The 21090-nt window shown below is 48.3% G+C and overlaps 1 protein-coding gene across 2 annotated transcripts; it reads right to left on the minus strand.

The window, feature by feature from the left end:
* Nucleotides 1–442: 442 nt before the first annotated feature.
* GNA11 (G protein subunit alpha 11) lies at nucleotides 443–15028 on the minus strand. Of its 2 annotated transcripts, none has more exons than XM_053999283.1 (7): nucleotides 14874–15028; nucleotides 10643–10827; nucleotides 9429–9583; nucleotides 8595–8723; nucleotides 7261–7390; nucleotides 6336–6489; nucleotides 443–4807 (listed from the first exon to the last, which is right to left on the minus strand). In XM_053999283.1, the coding sequence occupies exons 1-7, from the start codon at nucleotides 15007–15009 to the stop codon at nucleotides 4617–4619; spliced, it is 1080 nt and encodes a 359-aa protein (XP_053855258.1). In that variant the 5' UTR covers nucleotides 15010–15028; the 3' UTR covers nucleotides 443–4616. The 2 variants fall into 2 exon arrangements, with proteins under 2 accessions (XP_053855258.1, XP_053855259.1); XM_053999284.1 differs by lacking the exon at nucleotides 14874–15028 and adding an exon at nucleotides 14353–14597.
* Nucleotides 15029–21090: the final 6062 nt, after the last annotated feature.

The following is a 21090-nucleotide window of genomic DNA, read 5'->3' on the forward strand; positions in this document are numbered from 1 at the left end:
ATTTAAAGCCATGTTTCATATTTCAGTCCACGTTTCTAACAGACAAGACTGGAAGCAGTTCTGGTCCCACCAACATTCCTGCTATTGGCAAGAGATATCCTGCTTGGAATTGTGCCTGCAACGGGCTGACACCACAGCCAGAGGCAGCAGCAAACACCAACAACTTCCCTCAGCAATCCTACTCCAAAATCCTGGAAAACTTCAAATCAAGATGTCACCATTGCATCCCTGCACCGTAAACCCCCAGTCAGACACTGCTCACATTGCAGAATTAATGGTACAGTGCATTCTATATAATTATGGCCTATTATGCCTTTTATTTACCAAAACATGCTTTGTTTCTATGCCTCAGAATCCTGATTTTCTGACAGGAGGCAGAGCTGCAGATCCCACAGGGTACCAGGGAAGAATGGGAGAGAAGAAACACACACACAACCACCACGGCTTTTAGGAACAAAATTTATTCCAATTTCAAACAGAGAGTTTATTTCAGGAGAAAGATATGAAAATCAATTTCCATCAGATATTTCTGTAATAAGCGTGTTGCCCAGCAGTCAGAGTGGGATCATTCCAAGAAACAATCACACTCCTGGACTGGAATGAGACAGTTTGGAGTCTGAATAGATCCTGACACTGGGCATCTTATTCAGAAACTCCTTTACCCTACCCTCTTCCCTCCCCGCCCCCCAACACGCACAACAATACATGCATTGCAAATGACAAGGTTTAAAAACAGCATTTTATATAGTATTCTTTTTAAATAGGATAATGTTTAAATTGTCTTAAATCAGGATCCTATAATATACAAGTATAACCAAATAATTTCCACCACATTGGCACTTGTAAAGAGTCTCTGGCACTACTAAAGAAGGGGCATTGGCACAAACCATACTCTTAAAAAACTGGGTGCTGCATAACACACTTTATCTCTGCTGGACTCTAACGACCTGGGCTCTGTACAGGACAATACAATGGTCAGCACACTCCGGAAGTACTTTTTTTTTGTCTTTTTTTTTTTTTTTTGTTTTGTTTTGTTTTTTTTTTTAATTATTTTTTTGTCTTTTTTTTTTTTTTTTCTTAAACCAATAAAACACATGAAGAAAAACCATAGTTGAACGCAAGGCCAACATTGCTAGGAAGCAACAACAAGAGACCAAAGAATCCAACTCGAGGAGAAGGGGGAGGCAGGAAGGGCAGGAGCTGACACGCTGCAGCTGGAAGGGGCTTTTGCTCACCAGGTAGCCAATCCACATGGAATGGTGCAAGGAAAAGGGATGGTCCTCTGCTCACTGACTTCAAGTTTCAAACTAGTTCCAAGTATGTTGGTTTCTTCAACAGAACAAAGATTAAAAGTGCAGAAGGAGCAGAGGTTAGCAAGGAGACCAACTCCTCAGACTCTGGATTCCCTACAACAACCCAATTTTACCTCTCTTCTGAAAGTCACTCTCAACCTGCAGAGAATTCCGGCAGGCCTCACTTTCAGAAAGGTTGATACAGGCAAATTTGGTTTTAAGGTTTGGCACTTTTGCTAGGGCAGGCATTTGCCAGCCAACAGAGACAGGAGCCAGTTCTGCAGGAACACTTCACTGGCCAAGCTGGAGGCACACAAGCAGCTGCTTACTAAGGAAAGCACGTGCTAACACTGGTATATTCTCACACATGATACAGTCACAGACAACTCCAGGTGACGTGTACAGGTCTGACCCGTTCCTACCCCAGTCCAGGAGGAGGTTTCAGAACTCAACTGAGCCACGCTCGGCCCTTCCCTCCCCTCCCTGCCCTGAGCCACTTCTCAGGCCAACAGCCACCCCAAGCAGGTGCCCCACAAGGTGCAGCACATTCCCTAAATCCTTGTGCCCACAGCCTCCCACAGTTGCCTGCCACGATGCAGAGTCACTCTGCAAGAGACAGATGCCATGATCCCTCCTCCTGTGCCAGGGCAGCAGCTCTTAAAGAAAGGGGAAGGTACAAAACAAGACGAAAAAAGTTTCTGATTCAAGTGGAAGTACCACCATCATTCACCTTGGAAAAGAGAAACTTCTGGGAAGTTATCTTCCAAGAACCTGTGTATCTCAGTGCCAGGCTCATTGCTGGCAACAGCTGTAGTGTGAACCATTTACAAAAGGATCACAGAAGCAGAAGAGGTTGGTGCTGCCATCTGCTTCAGAGGAACAGCACTTAGAATACATGAAGATGATTATAAATTCCTCTTTATAAGACAATTTCTACAAACTGGATCATTTTGGCATAAAGATGAAAAAAAAAAAAAAAAAGCAGTAAAATTGATGCAAAGCTGTCTGACACATGGGAATCCTTCCTCATTCCTCCCAAGGGTTAAATGCAGTCCAGAGCATGGCTAGTCTAAAGAGATGCTATGTTTCCTTCAGCATCACCACTCAGACTGGCTCTTCAACTGTTGGTCCCATGGCTACTGTTCCAACTTGAGCTCTGTGATCACCTGGAGCAGAGCTTGCTTTGCTCTGTAGTGCTCTGAGCACACAGAGGCTTCGCTCAGCTACTCTGGAAAGTGAGGGACCTATCAACAGAATTATTCAAAATTATGTCCCTCCATAGTTTAGTGTTCTAGATCAAAGCATCTTAAGCATCTCAGACAGTTAGATTTACTCTTACAACATTGTGCAAACACTGATGTAGTGCTCTGTCTACAAAAGAGACAAAATATCAACAGCCCCCTTCAACAGTGCAGCTCGTTTATTTTTTTTCTACTGGCAGCCTTCAAGGGGGCAATCTGGTTGATCCAGAGAACTTGGACCCAATGCTACTTGTTGGAATTGAAACAGAAGCATCAGTGATGGCTGACTGACACACGTCCAGACGTGGGTCACACCTCCTGCTTCCCACTCTCTCTCTCCCTGCCTTGCCAATGCACTTCTTTCTCCCAGGCTGGCAGCAGCCCTTCAGCACCTTGACTCGCCTCAGCTCCTGCAAAATAAAGCTCTCCTGTGTGCAAAGGCTTCATCTCCTCCTGCTCAGTGGAGATTCAGATGGCATTCAGAATCCAGACCTACATCCACTCTGCCTTCCAGCAAGTGCTGCTGCCTCTCTTCTGCTCTCCTGCTGCACCAAGTGCAGCCAGGGCAGGGCTCTCTGGATTCTGCAGCAGCCACTGCTACCAATTAACCACTGCTGACAATTAACCACTGCTAGCATAATGATCACAGGCACCCTGCAGCAAGGATGTGTGCAAGTCTTCCAAAGAGGATCCCATACTCCTCCAAAGAGGGACACAGCAGCGTGTGCCTCAGGGGAATGCATAAACAGGAGAGACAGAACTGCTGCTCCCTCCAAGAGCTATCCTCAAGCTGCCCAAGTAAGAATCCAAGCAGAGCCTGCCACCCTCCAGCTCTGGTCCTCTCTGAAACACTGCAAGCTGGACAAGGCTGAGGAATTCTTACAAAGTCATTCACACACTGGCACAAAATGCAATAAAACAAGGCTTGATTGCTATTAGGCAGCAAGAAAAGACCTAGAGGATGGCACGAGACTAAGGTTTTCAATCCAGGCAAAGTCTGATGTTGGAATGCCACAATCACTCAGTGTGCTTTTGGTAACTGCTGCATAGAGAAGTTGCTCATTGATGTCAAAAACTCTACCCAACAAAACAGTTCCTCTCTGCAGACTGAGCCTTGTGCGCACACGGCCACGCGCTTGTGGTGTGGGTGGGATGTGTTTGTGTGTGGGGAGGAAAAAAAAAAAAAAAGAAATAAAAATGAAATAAAAAAAGAACAATTACAGTCAGGCACTTCCCCAGGCTCAGCAGCTATTGCTCCAAGAGCTTCCATCATTTGTAGTCCATGAACAAAATACAGCAACACATAGCAAACTATGTATAGAACATCAATAATTTAAAAAAAAAAGAAAAAATCACAGTCTCCATACCTTTTATAATTGATAACAAAAAATTACTTAGAACATATAAAGAATGGAAAAGTGATGGCTTTTTTTTTTGTTTGTTTGTTTTGCCTTTTTCTTTTTTTTTTTTTTTTGCACAACAGTTGGAGAGCAATGGCTCCTCCCCAACATTTCATCACAGTGAACCATGGAGCGTGTCCTGGGGAAGGGAAAGGAAGGGAAGGGAAAGAAGGAGGGGAAGGAAGCAGGATTAGCAAATTACACCAGAGGCACCCTATAGCACAAGGCAAAGGGACCAGTAGCATTCTGCACTCCCACAGTCCAGTGAATTCACAATCTCAGCTGGAAAGTGTTGGGGATTTTTGCTTTTCTCTACATATACCATGGGAATGAAAGGAAAAAAAAAAAAAAGTGGCTTAGCAACAAAGGAAAGATCAAGATGAGGCTGCCTTAGCTGCTTGGCAAAAATTAAGAAGTAAGCAAGGTGCTGAAGAAATGAGGCATATCCCCGTTAACTGTGACATAAAAGCAATTTGTTAAAAATATGAAATCAACTACTCTGTGGACAGAGACATGAGACTCCAGGGTAACACCGAGCACTTGCCACTCCACAGATCAGACAATTTGCAATCATTACATCATCAAAAATTAAAACTTTTTTTTTTTTTCCTGTCATATTTAAAATTTCATTTTTTTGTCTTTTCTTCACAAAGAAGCCTCTCAAGGGGCAAGAGCAGAACAGGTCAAACCAGGTTGTACTCCTTCAGGTTGAGCTGTAGGATGGTGTCCTTGACAGCTGCAAAGACGAAACGGATGTTTTCTGTGTCTGTGGCACATGTGAAATGGGAATAGATGATTTTATCACTGTCGGGATTTAAATCCACAAACATCTTGAGGATGAACTCACGGGCTGCCTGTGCATCCCTCTGTGGGCCTGCAGCAAACAGAGACACCAGTGAATGGATTCACTCCCATGCATCCCCCAGATCCAGCAGCACTTTTTTCCTATGAGTTACAGAGCTTTAAAGAATAAATTAATTTATGGGATCAAAGAGCTGAAGTATCTTATGCTTTTCAGCTGTCTAACCAAATCCCACAAGGGCACTTTGCAGACACTGATGGGTCACTTCAGACCCTGCTTTGGAATTCAGACCTTGGAACAACCCAGGGTGGGAGCACACACTGGGCAACAGTGGCAGATGCTGGACAGACACCACTAAATGCTCTCCCATGGAAATGGGGTGCACATTTCTTCCTAATACACAGGTGGATCTCACAGGCTGAAAGACACAAGTGTGTATTTTGGAAACAGGGCTTATTGCCAGTCAAAAGTGCAGTCAGTCTGATCCAGCTGGTCACCTCACCTCCCATTTCCCTAAAAATGGGCATTTTGGCCAGTTTTTAACTCACATTGCTGACAGGTCCCAGAAAATAGTCACCTACTGCAATTTCTTTCACAGGACTGCTGTTGTTGCATGGCAAATACCATCTCTTGAGAGGACATCTGATGGGCAACCTCCCACTTACAGGCCATGCAGCATCCTTGAAGGAGCTACTTGTAGGAAAAAATGGAAGTACAGGACACCCCTGGAAGCTGGGATCTGCCTCCAGCTGTTAAAGATCCATTTGAAGTTTGGAATCCAACAAACTTCATTCCCTGTTTGGGAAGCAGCTCTTCAGCCACTCCCAGCCTGCTGGAAAAACTTGGTGTTCCCACCAGAGCTCCAAGCAGGAACTCCAGATGTGGGAGAACACACCAAGAGCAATTTCATTGGTCCTCTAAAAGATGAAAGCTGTTTGCAAGATGGTAATTCTTCCTTTATCTCATATTTTTAAAGCAAATAATTACAGAATTAATATACAAGAGCACGGCAAGAAGTGATCTCATTCTCCACCACTTTGATTTTATTTTCAGCCCTGTACAGATGTGTTACCAGCCAGCTTTAAATGCACTCAACTGAAGAGCCTGAAATAATATTTTGGCTAAGGAGTTCTGTTTCAGATGGGAAATTCTCTGTTTCACATAGATATTATTTTCCCACAACAGCAGATGGCACGCTAATAAGAATTTCAAGCTGCAGGAAGATTTTTTAGCACCATCATTTAAACAATTTGGGTATTTGACCAGTTGATTTCTCAAAACAAAGACTCAAGTCACCTCTTGACTAGAGGGTTAAAAGGTCCAGAAAACTGCCATGAAACTGGTTATATGTAAAGTTAATTGTGCATATTGGAGGGGGTAATTCTTCATCTAGGAGAGGCTCATTATTTGACCATCCTATCAGATTCCACTTGTCTATGCATGATTGAGATATTTTTGTGATATTTTCTTATTGCTGTAGACATTCTTTCTTCAATTAATGCTTTCTCCACTTCTAGATCTGAGTGTTCTTTAAAAAACAAGTAAGTTTTTACCCAGTCATCCCCACCCCATCAAGTGCTCCCTCTCAAAAGCCACTCACCATCAAACTCTGGGAAATAGTCAACAAGGTGGGAATACAGGATCTTGTCTTCCAACAAATCTTTCTTGTTGAGAAAGAGGATAACAGAAGAGTTTTGGAACCATGGATAAGTTATAATGGTTCGAAAGAGAGCTTTACTCTCTTCCATCCGGTTCTGAAATCAGAAAAAGAAAGCCCTGTTTTCAGAGAGGAGCACTAAAATGCCTTTCTGCTGCTTGCACACTCACTCAGATCTGTAGTAATTCAGCATCCCAAACATTATACACAAAATACTTTGGCCCCAGGTAGATTCTGGTTCAAGCTGGATCAGTAAATGGAAAGGAAATGCAAAATCTGAGGGACTCAAGCTTCATTTATTTGCCAAGCCTTTCACATCAAAAGACTTAAAAGTCATTTAATGCTTTAACAGTCATGTGAGAGGACTGTCCAATGATACTTTGTCAGCATAATTTGTCTACTACAGAAAGAGTAACTATTGTTATCTAATAGCATGTTTTTGATCTATTAGCCAGTGCCAAAATTCAGATTTGCACCTTCAAAGAGTGCAGTCACCACCTCACAAGACAGCAAAGCCCAAAGTAACTCAGTGCAGGAAGGGGAAGGGGTAATTTGGGAGCACTTGCACAGTGCCTTCCATGGCACAAGGGACGCTGCAACTTCAGATAATTTCATTTTTCACTTGAGAAGTCCAGATGATTTGAATGCCCTCTGCCTTTTCCACCCTCAGGGACATCATGACCCATTGAAGCTCATGTTCCCTTTGCAACAAGAACTGAAGGCCAAAACCAATAACAGCAGCTAATCCAACTTGGCACCAAGCACCTGGGTACCAGCCTTCAAGAAACTACAAAGACACTCCTCCCTCTTTTCCTTTCTTCCTCCTCTCCTTCCTCCCCTCCTGCAGAGTTCCCATTCTTTGGCTCACCTCATTATCCGATTCCACCAGAACTTGGTCATATTCACTAAGTGCTACTAAAAACATGATGGAAGTCACATTTTCAAAGCAATGGATCCACTTCCTTCGTTCTGATCTTTGACCTCCAACATCCACCATTCTAAGGAAGACAAGCACATAGAGTATCACAGAGGTAGCTGCAGTTCTCTGAATGCAAGGGACCAGCAAACAATGAGAATTAATTTGGTTCTTTACCATTCCAGTTAACCTGGCACAGGGATGTGACAGCATCTGCCTGTGACAGTATCTGCCCGTTAACAAAACCAGCAAGTTTACAAAATATGGTCCAGAAATAAAGCAAACTGAAAGAATGGCCACAGGTGAGTGATGCCAAATTCACCCTTTACCATTTTTGTTGCATTCTGCTCTGGATTGCTCAGCAGCAGCCCTGAGTCTGAAAAGACAAGTCCTTCAAAACTGTGCTCTGTCACATGAGCAAACTATTTTTATTTTTAATTAAAGCACCTGCTTGCCTCAAAGCTTCTCCCCCACCCAAATCTTTCTTTAGTTGTTACACTTTTGTTGGAATGTGCTGTTTAACAGTCACACGCTTCAGCCTCTCAGTTTCAAGCCCCACCTGTACAGTACACTAAAGTTATTCTGGCACTCACCTGAAGTGCCACACGTGGTTCACCTTTGATAAAATCCTACACCTACTCCCTAGGTCAGCAAAACAGAACAGAGAGAGGAGACTTCTGCATTTCTGTAGCCAAATGGTTTAAGAGAGGGGATGAAGGTTCCTTTATTCCTCCCTGGCAATGCCACACTGTGGTGAGGAAGGGCAGAGACCACCCAAGCACCAGAGAGAAACACAGGAATATTGCTGAGTTCAGCCTGGTCATGCCAGGCTCAGCTGCTGGCTTAAGCCTGCAAAGACCCTCTGTTGCTGCAGCAGCACAGGCAGCAAGTTTTGAGAACACAAGGTAGGCACAGAAACCCAGCTCTCAAGGCAGGTGCTGGTACAGGGAAGTATTTCTGCACAAAAACTGTCAGCCCTTGGTGGCTTCAGCTCTCAACACATCCCTCAGCTGCCTCACAAGCCACAATTTCAGCAGTGCAATCCTTCCCAGGAAGGACACCAAGATGCTTCCCTGGGTTTGAAGTGTCACTGATTCAAAAGCAGGTTGAGTTTTGAATTTTGAGTTTTCTGACAGCCAAAACATCAGACCACCCCAATTAGAGCAGCACCCATCACACATCCACTCAAACCATCTGGACACACTAAAGCAAGCCACAACTTATCCTTCCTGAAACCATCTCCCTGCTGCCCCAGGTCAGCTGTAACATGAAGACACCTCCAGTACCTGAAGATAATATTCTCTAGGTCAAAGGGGTACTCTATGATCCCGGTTGTAGGGACTCTAACCCGTAGCACATCTTGCTGAGTTGGTAGATATCCTGGGGTAGCAATACGATCCACATCGCTGAGATAGCTGCAAGCAGGACAGTGGGAAAAAAATAACAAAGGAAAAAGAAAAAACTACCTTAGGTTGCAGCACATAAAGATACACATGTACAAACTGCTACATGAAGTCTTTCTGTAGAGTAATGAGAAAGGCAGAAGCTGTCTGAATGATTTTAAATATGGTGTGGAAAGCTAACAGAAAATGGTTTTGGGGAACAGTAATTCACCAGCCAGCCCCCTTGGAGGATAAACAGATACACTAAAAACAACTTTATCAACTCTGCATAGGAGTGGGGAAGACAATCTTTACTACAGAGGAAGTTTAACCACAGTAGATGCTTTATGTTTCAGGATCAAGTCTCATCTGAGGTTTTCTACTTATAAATGTAGAAACATCCTCTGTACATTGCCAAACTTAATGGATTTATAATTAATAAAACCTGAGTTACACATCCACGTAGGCCAAAGGCAAACTTGATGAGAAAGAGCAGCACTCCTGCTGCCCAAGAGCCAGGACCAATACAGATGGAATAATGTGGAGATCCTGGCCTCAGGTATATCCTGAAGCAGATGTATGAACACCCTTTAACATCCACCAGAACACCTCAGACCCTCAGGAAAAGCAGCAAATGATAAGGAAATAAACTCTGGACTTTAATAAATAAGATGTGAACAGGTATAATTTGTTAGAACATCACTCCCACCACAAGCATGCCAGTGATTGTATACTTACTATTTAGCTGAGTCAGAAAGTTGATATTCTCTTCTCCTGTCATAACACTCTTGTATTCCAGGGTCATTCCACAATGTTTTAATTGCACTTACATATGGCTGCTCAAATGTCATGACCTTTTCTACATCCACTTCTCGGATCAGCACTGCATTGGCCTGGAGATTGAAAAGAAGAAAAGAGAGAAAAAGTTAAAAAAAAAAAGCAAAACAAAAAAAAAAACCAAATTGGGGGGCATAAATACACCCACCCTACAATGGCTAAGCAAAGGAAGGACTACAGTAACTACCACAGCCTGTGGTGTCTGTGAGGTGATTATTCACACCTAGGGGCTTTTGCCAATGCCCCCAATAAATAAAAACCAAAGGGAAGTTCTGTACAAGTTATAGCATGCAAAAGCTGGCAGATTTTATTTCTCAGAACCCCTCCACCATGCCTCACATAAAGCACAGGCAAAGCTTTCTCACACTCTGCCTATTCTCACCACAGACAGGAAAGGGGCACCATCTAATCCCTACAAACAATTATTCAAAATAAGCTCCAAGACACTGTGTGATAGGTCAGATAAAACACAACTTCAAAATATTAAGGATACTAAACATTAAAAAAAGCAAAATATGCTAAAAAAATCTATTTTCCTCACATGCCCTCACTCTCACTGTCCTCCCCCTCAAAACGATAAAATAATTTAGATCAGATCTACCTAAAATTAATTCCTGGTCCCAAAATCAGTATGTTTCTGTGGTTGAGACCAAAACTTTTCAAGAAAGGTTTGTACCCTTGGTCAGTAGCTACCAGAAAAACAGAAGAATTGCAGAAACAGGGGTTTGTACAGGGGTCTGTGCCTTTTGGGTCCAACATGTATTTTGCCAGCTTCAAGTTCCGATAAAAACGGCAACACATGCCGATAAAAATCCCAACACATTTAACAACCCTGAATCCTTGAAATGAGTAAAAATAACACCCCTCCTATCCCTTCCATCATATCCCAATCCCTTGCTCCCACCACTCCCTAGGCACACCAGTGCACCAAGCATGCAGAGTTGCTCTATCCCTTAACACAACCAAGTAAAAGGAGTTGGGTATCAAGAAAATGTCATAAATAGTTTATAGGAAAGAGTTCAGGGAGGTTGAGGTTGCAATGCAGAAAGACACAAAGAAACAAAACCTCAAAATCCTCACTGACTACAGATATGTGCAAAAACTGACAAACTTACCTTGTTCTGTTCATATTTGTACAGAATCTTCAGGGTTTCCATGGCTCTTATCATAGACTGCATGGCAGTGAAGATGTTTTGGTACACCAGCTTGGTGAAGCCTTTTTTGTCCTCTTCAGAGTAGCCTGAGCCATGAATTATACGCATTTGCTTAATGAACGTGCTTTTCCCACTCTCCCCAGTGCCTACAGGATGCAAGAGAGTGAGTTAGGAGCCACCAGCAGCAAAGCCCACGGCAGATGAAAGCTCCTATCACTACACCCAAGCACCCACCACTCCCAACCCCCTTTTTGTCACTTCCCAGACTGGTAAAAGACAGTTTGGATTGTTCATCCCCGCTACGAACCCAGCAGCATGGAAGGAAGACACCTTGTCCTTTACAGCAGCCTTCAAAAGTAGCTCTGGTACTTATCCCAAATCTCACGTTACAGCCACTCCCACACGTCCTGCGTCAAGAGGCCCTTGCCCGTCACACCTGACCTATTCCCAGATACTCCAGCAAGATGCTACAACCAGCCAGGAAGGGCCTGGACACACTCTCAAGCCAGGAAAGTGCTACAGACCCAGCAGTGAATGGCCAGGAGAAGCCCAGTAAACAGCAAATTTTGTTTTGTTCTAATTTGGCACCAAATGTTCTTTGCCTTGTACACGCCGTGTCTCTTCATAGGAAAGAATCAAACACAACAGGAAAAAAATTAATCAACTCTACAGGAGAACGGAGCTGAAGGAACTCTTTGCTTATCCATCTGCCACGAACAACCCGGGCAGCACATCTGCCTTGTGTCCCCAAGGTTTGCTCCTCGGGGCTGACCCCACAACCCTGCCTGTGGCAGCATTGCTGCGCTCCTGCTCTGGATCCGAGGGAGTTAAAAATGGCGTCTGGCAGGGAGAGCAGAGTAGGCCACTGCTCCAGCTGTCGGTGCCGTGCCTGGGTCCCCACGGGCTGCAGCCTGCTCAGCAAGGCCACTGCTTCCTTCTCTTCCTTCTTTTTCAGGTTTTACTGCCGGGCTGGGAGCAGATGGGAGGGCAGGACACGGCACAGGGCAGCGCTTCCTGCACCGTCACTCGGGCAGGTCCTTCCACTCCTACATTTATGGCCCCACAGGAGTGTCACTCAGCATGTGAAGGCCACCAGACGATACCAAAGGACAGTGGGAACTTTCTAACAGAGCGAGCAGGAGAGAAAAACGCCATCGGACGGCACCCAAGCAGTTACAGAGCGTTGCTAAATTCACAACTCAACTGGGACGTCCCCGGTGACATCGCCCCGTGCACACAGTCCTTTGAGGAGGGGACACCCAGGCCAGGTCTCACGTGGGATGAGCTCACCTCCACATTTCAGCAGCCTAAATGGACACCACTACGTTTTTGTGGAGTGCTTTTGTTCAGTCTTCTAATATTTGCTATCATTATGCAGAATATTGATAAAAAACACACACCTCCCTAACACAGTGGCCCAGCTCACCTGGCTACAGAGAACAAAACCTCAAAAACTCAAAATATATCATGTCAGTGATACAAATCCTTTTGACCTGGAGTTAAAATGCTGGCAGAGCCCTGGCTCTCCCCAGAGGCACCACCAGATCCTCCTCACACCAGGGGAGAGATGGATTCAGACAGGATCCCTCATTCATCCCAATACACAATTAATACTCGCATGTAGATACTCATTTTATCTTGGTAGGCTAAAAGGCAAGCAAATAAAAATGCTCAGATAAAAGCAACAAGCACCTAACTAGAAGCAGAATGCTTGAAATGAACAGCAAGAACTGACAAAAGTCACGTCAGCACAGCCAGAAATTAACACTGTAGACATTATCAATATGCAGCAAACTATCTCCATCTTGAATACAAAGGTGCGCCCTAAGTGGGGGAAAAACTGGAAACTGAGATCTTCTGTGGTTTCTGTCAGTGTGGTGAGAAATACTTCCTTGTCTTTTACCACAGTGACCAAAACTGAAAGGAAAAAAAAAAAAAGGTGGCACTTCAAAGCATTTCAACAATGAAAATATAAGAGAAACCTCCTCACCAGACCTTTGCTTGCTTCAAGACTCAAGAGTTCAAACACAGATTCTTCCTGTCACTCCATCACTGCCCTTTTTTGGTTTGGGGGTTGGTTTTGATTATTGGTGGTGGGTTTTTGGTTTGGTTTTGGGATTGTTTTTAAAGTTGTCTTTTGCTTTCCCTGAGGCAAGGCACTACACCAGCAGGTTACAAGCTCTGGTGGGCAAGATCTACAACTCTGAGGGCACAAAATCCTTTTTTAATATGACAGGAGATAATCTGAATTCACCACTTCTTCTGCCAACTCCTGAAAGCAGCAGAGTTTACAGTAACTTCCTAATGATCCCCCAGTAAATACATTGCTCAGTCAACAGTAACCCATGCTTAATCACAAGTTATTTTTGTACAAAATATCCTCCCCACTCAGTAAAAAGACAAATTACTACCTTGTACCAGATGGCAATGTCCAACACCTTGAATTTCTTATTAACAGGTTCATCATTGATTAGCACTGTTATTCTTCACCTCAATTTTCTGGTTTGGGCTTCAACAAAGTAACTGTCACCAGATGTAGTGACAGGAAAAATGTAACAGTTTCTACAAGGTGGAAACTCCCTCCTCACACTCAAAATTTTGGAGATTTTGGGAAAGCCCTCTCACTAAGCCGATCATTAATACTTGTGAATATAAGAACTCCACAGAACAGGAGCAACACAGAAGAAATCCCTGCAAGCAGGGAGAGAGAACACAGGTCACCTGTGCCAGCTGAAGGTGGGCAACGTGCTGTGTCCAGTGAAAAGCATCCTGCAAAAATTGTCCACGCCTAGGAGTGTTGCTTATCCAATAATAACCACCTTCTATATGTTTTTTTTTTTTAGTCTAATGCTGAATCTGTATCTTTTAGAAAAGCAGAAAGGATTCTTGAGCAATTTGAATTATTTCTAAAGTGAAATATTTAGATCCAGTGGGATCTTCTTAACCCAGATCCATCCTATAGCGACAACCTATTTTGACACAGCTGCTTCTGTGGGACTGCTTTTAGGGAAGCATGAGAGTGAGGGACACCTTCCCCTCCTCTCCAAGAAGCCTTACAGAAACTGCCACAGCATCTCCAAAGAGCAGAAACGTGAAGGCCACGATTTTAGCTTTCACACAAAGAACAGCAATACATTAATTGTGAAGGATTCAGGGTGAGAAGGAAAACCCTGGGGTTCACTTGACAGTTACCACCAGGCACCAGTGTGGGTACTGGAGCCCTCCAAGGGGCTGGGCACAGACTCCCCCCAATTCTGCAAATTGGATTTTTTTTCACAAGGGTCAGCCTCCTTCTTCATCTGGACCTTAATGGCTTGTCAACAGATCTGTCAGGTCTGCTTCAGATTTCATCTCAAGATAATACAGTATTCAAGACGCAAAGCAGGATATATCTGACACACAAGCAGTGCTAAATCACAGCATGCATGAAAACTGAAGCTTAAGTTTAAATTTGGAGGTTACCTAGGCACGAACATCAAACTCACTGCTGAAGAAGGAGGTACACGCCCGCGAGTCTCAGTTTGCAGCTGATTTCCCATCCCTGTAAACTCATCTGAACACGGCACAGTTACCCATCAGCACAGGGAACACTCCTGTTTCCACCCGAAGACCTAGATTCTTAGGGCTGCACAGGTGATCTGCACCTCTGGACACCACAGGCATCTCCTCACCCTGCACTCGCGCATTCCTAATGCCTCGTCCCCCTCCAGAAGCACCGCACCGCGCTCCCAGCCCGGCTGCCTCTCCCAGCTCCTGCCCCAGGGGGAACTCTGTGGCTCAGGAGCTGCGGGCCCGTTTTTCCACACACGTTCACCGACAATCCTGAAAAGCACCAACTCCACCAGCGGATTTCCACACGCTAACCGAGGCCAGCACGCTCCCGAGAATCGTCTCCTCGAGACAAATTTCACGCGCCCGCCTTCACAACCAGGAATTTCAGCTACTTAGTTCCTGGTTGTGTCAAAACCCATTTTGACAGCGAACGCATCACAAAATCAAACAAAGGGCAGCCAATGAGGCGGCCGCCCCGCACGGCTCGGGAGCGGCCCCGAGCGCCGGGCTGAGGCGGGGATGGCTCCCGCCGCTTCCCCGCCACACCCGCTCCCCGCCCGGCCCGGCCACCCGGACCTGCCAAGCCCCGGGCCGGGCCCCGCGGCGGCCCCGGGGGCCGGACCGGCGCCGCGCTCCTCACCCAGCAGCAGCAGCTTCAGCTCGCGGCGCGCGTCGCGCTTGTCCCTCCGCAGCTGCTTCTCGATCTCGGCGTTGATGCGCTTCGACTCCTTCACCTCGTCGCTCAGGCAACAGGCCATCATGGACTCCAGAGTCATGGTCGCGTCGCGGCCGGGACGCCCCCGCCCACCCCCCCACCCCCCCGGCACCGACCACCGTTCTCCGCACGGCCGGGAGCACGGCCCGGCCCGGTCCCGCGTCCCGCGCCCCCTTCCCTCCCCACCCTCCCGCCCTGCGCGGCGCCGGCCCGGCCCGGCCTCGCCCCGGCCCCGAGTGCTGCGGCCGGGCCCAGCGCCAGCGCCGCCGCCGCCGCCCCCGCGCCGCTCTCGCCCGGCTGCGCCGCCGCTCCCTCCGCACGGCTCCGCCGAGACACCGACGAGCCGGCGCAACCCAACCCGCTGCCGCCGAAAACAAGCGCTGACTGACAGCGCCCCGAGCCAATGGGAGAGCGCGGCGCGCAGAGGGGCGGGCCCGGACGGGCGGGACGCGGCGCCGCGGCCAATGGGAGCGCAGGGTTTGGTTGGCCGGTCGCGGGGGGGGGGGGGGGGGGGGAGGGCGCACGGACGCGCGTTCCTGGAGCGGGGCGGGGCCGCCGGGCATTGTGGGAAGGTGGCGGACCGGGCGCCCATGGCGGGGCGGGCCGGGACGAGACCGGACCCTCCCGTAACCGGGCGCGGCCGGGCCGAGCGCGGAGCCGCCGCCTCCCCTCGCCCTCTGCGGGCCCGCGGTTGGGCCACGCCGGGCGGGTAGGGCCTTGGAGGCCGCTGGGATGGCGGCACAGGGCGGGCCCCGGACGTTGCGGCTCGTCCCGCAGCGCTCGCAGCCGCCAGCGGGTGCCCGGAGCGGGCCGGGCCCGGCCTGCGTGGGACGGGCGCGGCTCAGCCCGCAGACCCCGCCGGCCCGGCCGCCCAGCCCTCAGGGCCGAGGAGGGAGAGGCTGAGGCCTCGGCGGGCCGGCGCTGTGCTCCGGGCTCCGGCCGTGTGCAGCCGCTCCGAGCTCTGCGTGCCACCTCCCAGCCCTCCCGAGCCCCATCGCTCCACACAGGGCGTCTCAGAGCTGCCTTCATCCCTCATTGCTTCTCATTGCTTCCTACCAGGTGCCTGTTGACCTGTGGCGGGTCCTCCAGCCAGCAGCCCGATGCATCCATCCCCTCGTGCCACACCTTGTGCTCGTTCTTGTGCTGCCAGTGCAGCCTCGTCTGTCGGAGCAGCCCCCCTGTGCCCTGTGGGACCCTGCCCCAAGCAGAGCACCTGCCACCTGGACTCTCCACACGCACGCCTCTCTTGCAAGCACCTGTGGTTGCACAGCTCTTACCCTGCCTTGCCTGGGGTCTGTATCTAAACAGTCTTTTTGAAGGTCTGAAAAAGCACCATGGAGCTGTTCCATACCTGCCTTCCTGGCTCATGCAGTGGTCTGCCAGTCCTTACCTCTTGGCAGTTTGGCTGAGACAGAAACACAAGATACTCACAAAGAGCAGGTTTATTTTCCACTTAAATTCTCCCTTATACCCATGCTATTCCCATGAGTTATTTGCCTCAATTAAAATAAGTTTCTAACTTTTTTTTTTCATAGTTTGGCCTTTAACAGCATCAATACTGGCCTCCCTTTGTTACATTCTCTTACTTTCCCTCCCAGGTACCTCACAGCCAGGACTCATCACACACCTCTTGCAGAGGCCACGTGGTCGTTTTGCTTTGGCAGCTGAAAATTATTCAGCAGACAGAAGTGCTCAGCACACCCAGGATCCAAGCCACAGTGGCTGCTCCCTGTTGCCCTTTGGAACTCCTGGACAGTCCTTCAGGAGACTGAAGTTCCTGCAACCCCTGCAGCACTGCCCTGACTGGGCAAAGCCACTTGAGCTCTGTGCATGTCCTGAGGCTGTGAGGGTGACACAGGTGACACTCTGGGGCTGCTAAAGAGTTCCCAAGTTGGGATTGCTGAGCTGCTCTGGACCACGAGGTGCTGTGTGTTGGAAGCTATTGTTTTGGTTGCCTTCTCTTGGGCAGGATCAAAATCTAAAAGCCAGCAGATCCTGAAGAAATTTCCACAGCTTGCCAGAAGAAAACGAGCAATAAAATTTGCATCCAGCCTCTGGACCACTTCCTTAGTTCCTGCTGATGGGAAGTTTGGGTCCACAGACGTTGAGTTTTGATGAGTCCTGATCTAAGTGTGATTTAAGAATGACAGAACTGCCATTCTCCAAGCAACAATAGCCCATCCACTCCCTCCCTTTCTGCCCTAATGGAAAAGTTTTGGTGCTCAGAGGGTTCCCAGGAGACCTGGGGTTTCCCTCAGCTCTGTCACCAGTGCGCTGTGCAATTCCCCAGGCTCCGTGTCCTTGCTCCTGCAGAAAGCTGATCCTGAACGTGTCAGGCCACTTCCAGAGCAACTGTTCCCATGGCCCACATTTGCAGCAGCTAATGCTGAGCCCAAAATCACCCCCCTTTGTTTACAGAGAGGAGGAGCCCATGGAGATGGGATCCCAAGGCCCGTGGAGATGCAGACACATCGTGCTGGGCAGCACTGCAGACATTGCACAGTACCAGCTCTTTTCTCCATTCTGGCCCCATTTCTTAGCTGTTTGTGAGTTCCAGAGGGGAGCAGGCATTGCCAGCAGGTCAGGGAGGTGATCCTGGCCAGGCTGAGGGTGTGCTCAGCCTGGAGAAGACCAAGAGGGGATTTTACCAATATCCATAAATACCTGAAGGGAACTGCCAGGGGATGGAGCAGTTTCTGCTCAGCTGCTGAGCAATAGGACAATGAGCAGAAACTGATGCACAGCAAGTTCCACCTTGAACATGAGGAAGAACTTTCCTGTGCTGCTGACACAGCACAGGTTGCTCAGAGTGGTTGCAGAGCCTCCCTCTCTTGTGATATTCAAAGGAGGAATGTGTCTGGACTCTCTCTGGGTGCTGATGGGGACCAGGGAGCCAGCTGCATAGCACGTGTCAAATGTTTCATCCTCCCCCAAAATTAATTTTACAAGTTCTTCAATTGCCTGTCACAGGAAGATGCCACGAGATTTGAGTTCTCTGAACAGAGGAGCAAAGGCACTGAGATCAAACAACGCTGACAAATGCAGCCCGTGACAGCAATTGCTGGATTAGTTTTTTTAAACCTTATGTTTCACATCTGGTTTGTCATGGTGTTGTAGGTGGGCTCAGTGCACAGTAAACTAGGATAACAAACCTACATTTTCTGTGATCCTTTCATCCCTACGATCCCAAAATACATCATTTAATTGCACTCAACCTGCACACAGATTTCATAAATAAAGGAATGATGAATTAGCATAGCTGCTGCAGCATTCACACAAGTTACTAAGACACAATCTCCTTGTGCAATCAATCCAGCCTCATGCTTCAGCGTTTGTCATAAATTGAGGTCAGGAAGAAATGTTCTCCCTACCTGGAGGAGTGCTGCTGAACTAGCCAAGTACAGAAAGACTCTTAAGGGTGTAGTAATCTGTCTTCCCTCTGCAAATCTCAGAAACTGCTGCAAATACGTGTTTGGTGCAGCTCCAGTGCAGTAGATGAACACTGATCCTGCACAGGGGCAGGAGGAATCTGCCTCACATGAGCCTGGGTGATCCTTTTGACCCTAAAATCGGTATCTGGCTCCTCCCTTCGTCCAGCAAGAGAGGCAGAGGAGAGAGGGGAGAGTCCTGAGCCCTGGCCATGCCCACAGCACAGGTGGGCCTGCTCAGGGAGCTGCTCCTTTGCCCATTCCAGCCCCTGTGGGTCACTCCCTTCAGGCTCAGTCTGCGTTTCACATGCAGAGGGATTCACACTGCTGCTTCTGCAAACTGTGCTGGGAAGCTTCTCATGACCAAAGGGTCAGTGGATTCCCCCGGACCTCCTGACTGTCTCACAGCTCCAAATTTCCTGCTTATCTCCCACCAAATGCCTCAGGGACACCACCCAGGGAGCAAGCAGGTTCAGGCATCCTTGCCATGTGCTTCCTAATCACGGCTCAGCTGCAAAATCCCTTTCCTGCTTCCTGCAAGGAGTGTGAACTGTTCCTTGCACTTTGGCTGGTAAAAAGGATGATAATTACCCCTAATCAGTCTGCAGCAAAAACACAGGCCACAGCAGAAGGGAGGGGTGGGGGGCAGCCACCGTGAGGAATGGAGCCCAATTATTCCAAGTCACTGATAAAACGGGATCAAAGAGGGTAGGAATGTTTTACCAGCTGTAAAAAGCCTGCCTGGACCAAGGCTGCTCTTGGAGAAAGGCCCTTTCTGCCTAGAGGCCATTCCTGGCTGGGACCCTATGCACATCCAGGGACAATTTCTCATTTTTCTTCTTAGTGTAGGCGAGGAATTTGGACTGCTGTTCATTTCTGCCTCTGAGAGCAAGCAGCAAGACAGTCTCAGCAGGAAATGAGCATGGAACCATGGGCATACAGTGCAGAATAAGCACTCTTGAGGTGCTGGGACTCTGCTGTGTCCCATCAGGGGCACCTGGGTGTCCCAGGGGATGCAGCAGTTGGGGCTGGGTGGTGATGGGGGTGAGGGACAGCACTGCTGGAGGCGTTTGTGCCCTGCCAGTGCCATGTTTGTGGGGAGGAGTGCTGCACTTCTGGCTCCCCGGGAGCCTGTGCAGCCCCACTGCTCATTCCAGCCTTTTGCTGCAGCAGGGAGACCTGCACAGCTCCTAACAGCAGCAGAGTTGGGAGGTGGTGAGGGAGAGAAGGAAGACAGCCCCTTATGTGGAAGAGGGATTTGAGAGGCAGGTCATGTGTAAATCACTGCCTGGCCTGCCCAGTCCTTGCCTCATGTCTGGCTGATTGTGTTGTGCTATCTGGAGAAAGTTTAATATCAAAAGCCAATAATCCCTGTGATAGGAGGGATGATAAGGGACAGTCTGGCCTGGATGTGGCAGGGGGCCAAGGTCCAGTGCCCGACCTCCACCACCAGTCCTGGCCTCCCCATCCCATCCCATCCCAGGTGGCCCAGACGTGGTAGGGCTGTGTGTGCAGTGGCAGCAGGGCTGGGCAAAACAAAACAAAACAAAACCAAAAAAACAGGGAGCAGCCCTGCTGCTGGCACAGAGGGGCTGGGGAAGCAGGGAGGCAGAAAGGGGAGAACTCTGTGAGCCCCAGCAGAGTGGCATGGGGCTGCCTGTGGCTAATAGCCTACAAGCTGCCAGCACTGGCCCGTATAAAATGCCTCACAGATGTCTGAGTACAGGGAAGCAGTGGGGGATTGCAGCCCAGGGAGGGATTGGGGTTTCTTGGCAGGTGGGGTATCAAGGGCAGCTGAAGTTTAATGAGTTTGGTGGGTCTCAGCCCTGTTTCTACTGGAAGGAGGCCACAGCATTCAAAGCTGGCTGAGGCACCCCACACCCAGTGGGGTCCCGTCCGTGCCACTCTGGAGACCCTGAGGCTGTGGAGAAAGGGAAAAAGCCTTCCTTGTCTCAGTGCCTGAATTGCTGCTGTGCCTTTTTTATTTCTTCCTCTTTAATTCCAGGTAAAAGAGAGAGTATTCTCAGGGTAAAAGCAGGATCTCGGGGCCTACATTTTCATAATAATGACAGCATGGCTTTCACCTTGTGTCCAGAGCTTCAGAGCAGAAAATGTCTGTACAACCTCTCTCCTTGAACCAGTGCTGGAGTGGGATATAATATCTGAATAATTTACAAAGGCTCTTCATTACACAGATTTATTTTTGGCAGCTTTGTTAGACTGCTCCTTTTAGGAACTAATAGGAAGTTTCTCTGGTTTCATTAGGACATCCCTGTATGAATTGTTCCAGTGGGGCCAGGGACTGGGACAGCTTCTTGCTCCATTAGAAATGCAAAATGTTTCTGCCCTCTCTGTCCCTCGTGGCTTTCTGGAAACCCACCTGCATGCCCAACCCCGAGCCAGCCCTCTTGTAGCAAGAATCCAGCAAGTCTTTATTCCTGGCCAAGATGTTGAGGGAGTGGGGGGCTTCCCCACATTGCCTTCAAACAGCTTTGCAGCAGACAAATGTTGGTTCACTTGGAAAGCTCCTACACAGAACTCCCTTTCATGTGCTGGAAAAACCTTCATTTCTCAAGCTGGGTCTGAGGTGGGCTGTGGGAACCCCCCAGCGCTCACCAGGCTGTGTTTGGGGTCACCTCCTCTGTGCCCAGACCACATCCAGCCCCTACTCAGCCTGGGCCAGGCTAAAATCCCCTCTTCTTCAGATGCAGGTG

This window comes from Vidua macroura, chromosome 26 (assembly GCF_024509145.1).
Source record: "Vidua macroura isolate BioBank_ID:100142 chromosome 26, ASM2450914v1, whole genome shotgun sequence".
Taxonomy (NCBI): domain Eukaryota; kingdom Metazoa; phylum Chordata; class Aves; order Passeriformes; family Viduidae; genus Vidua; species Vidua macroura.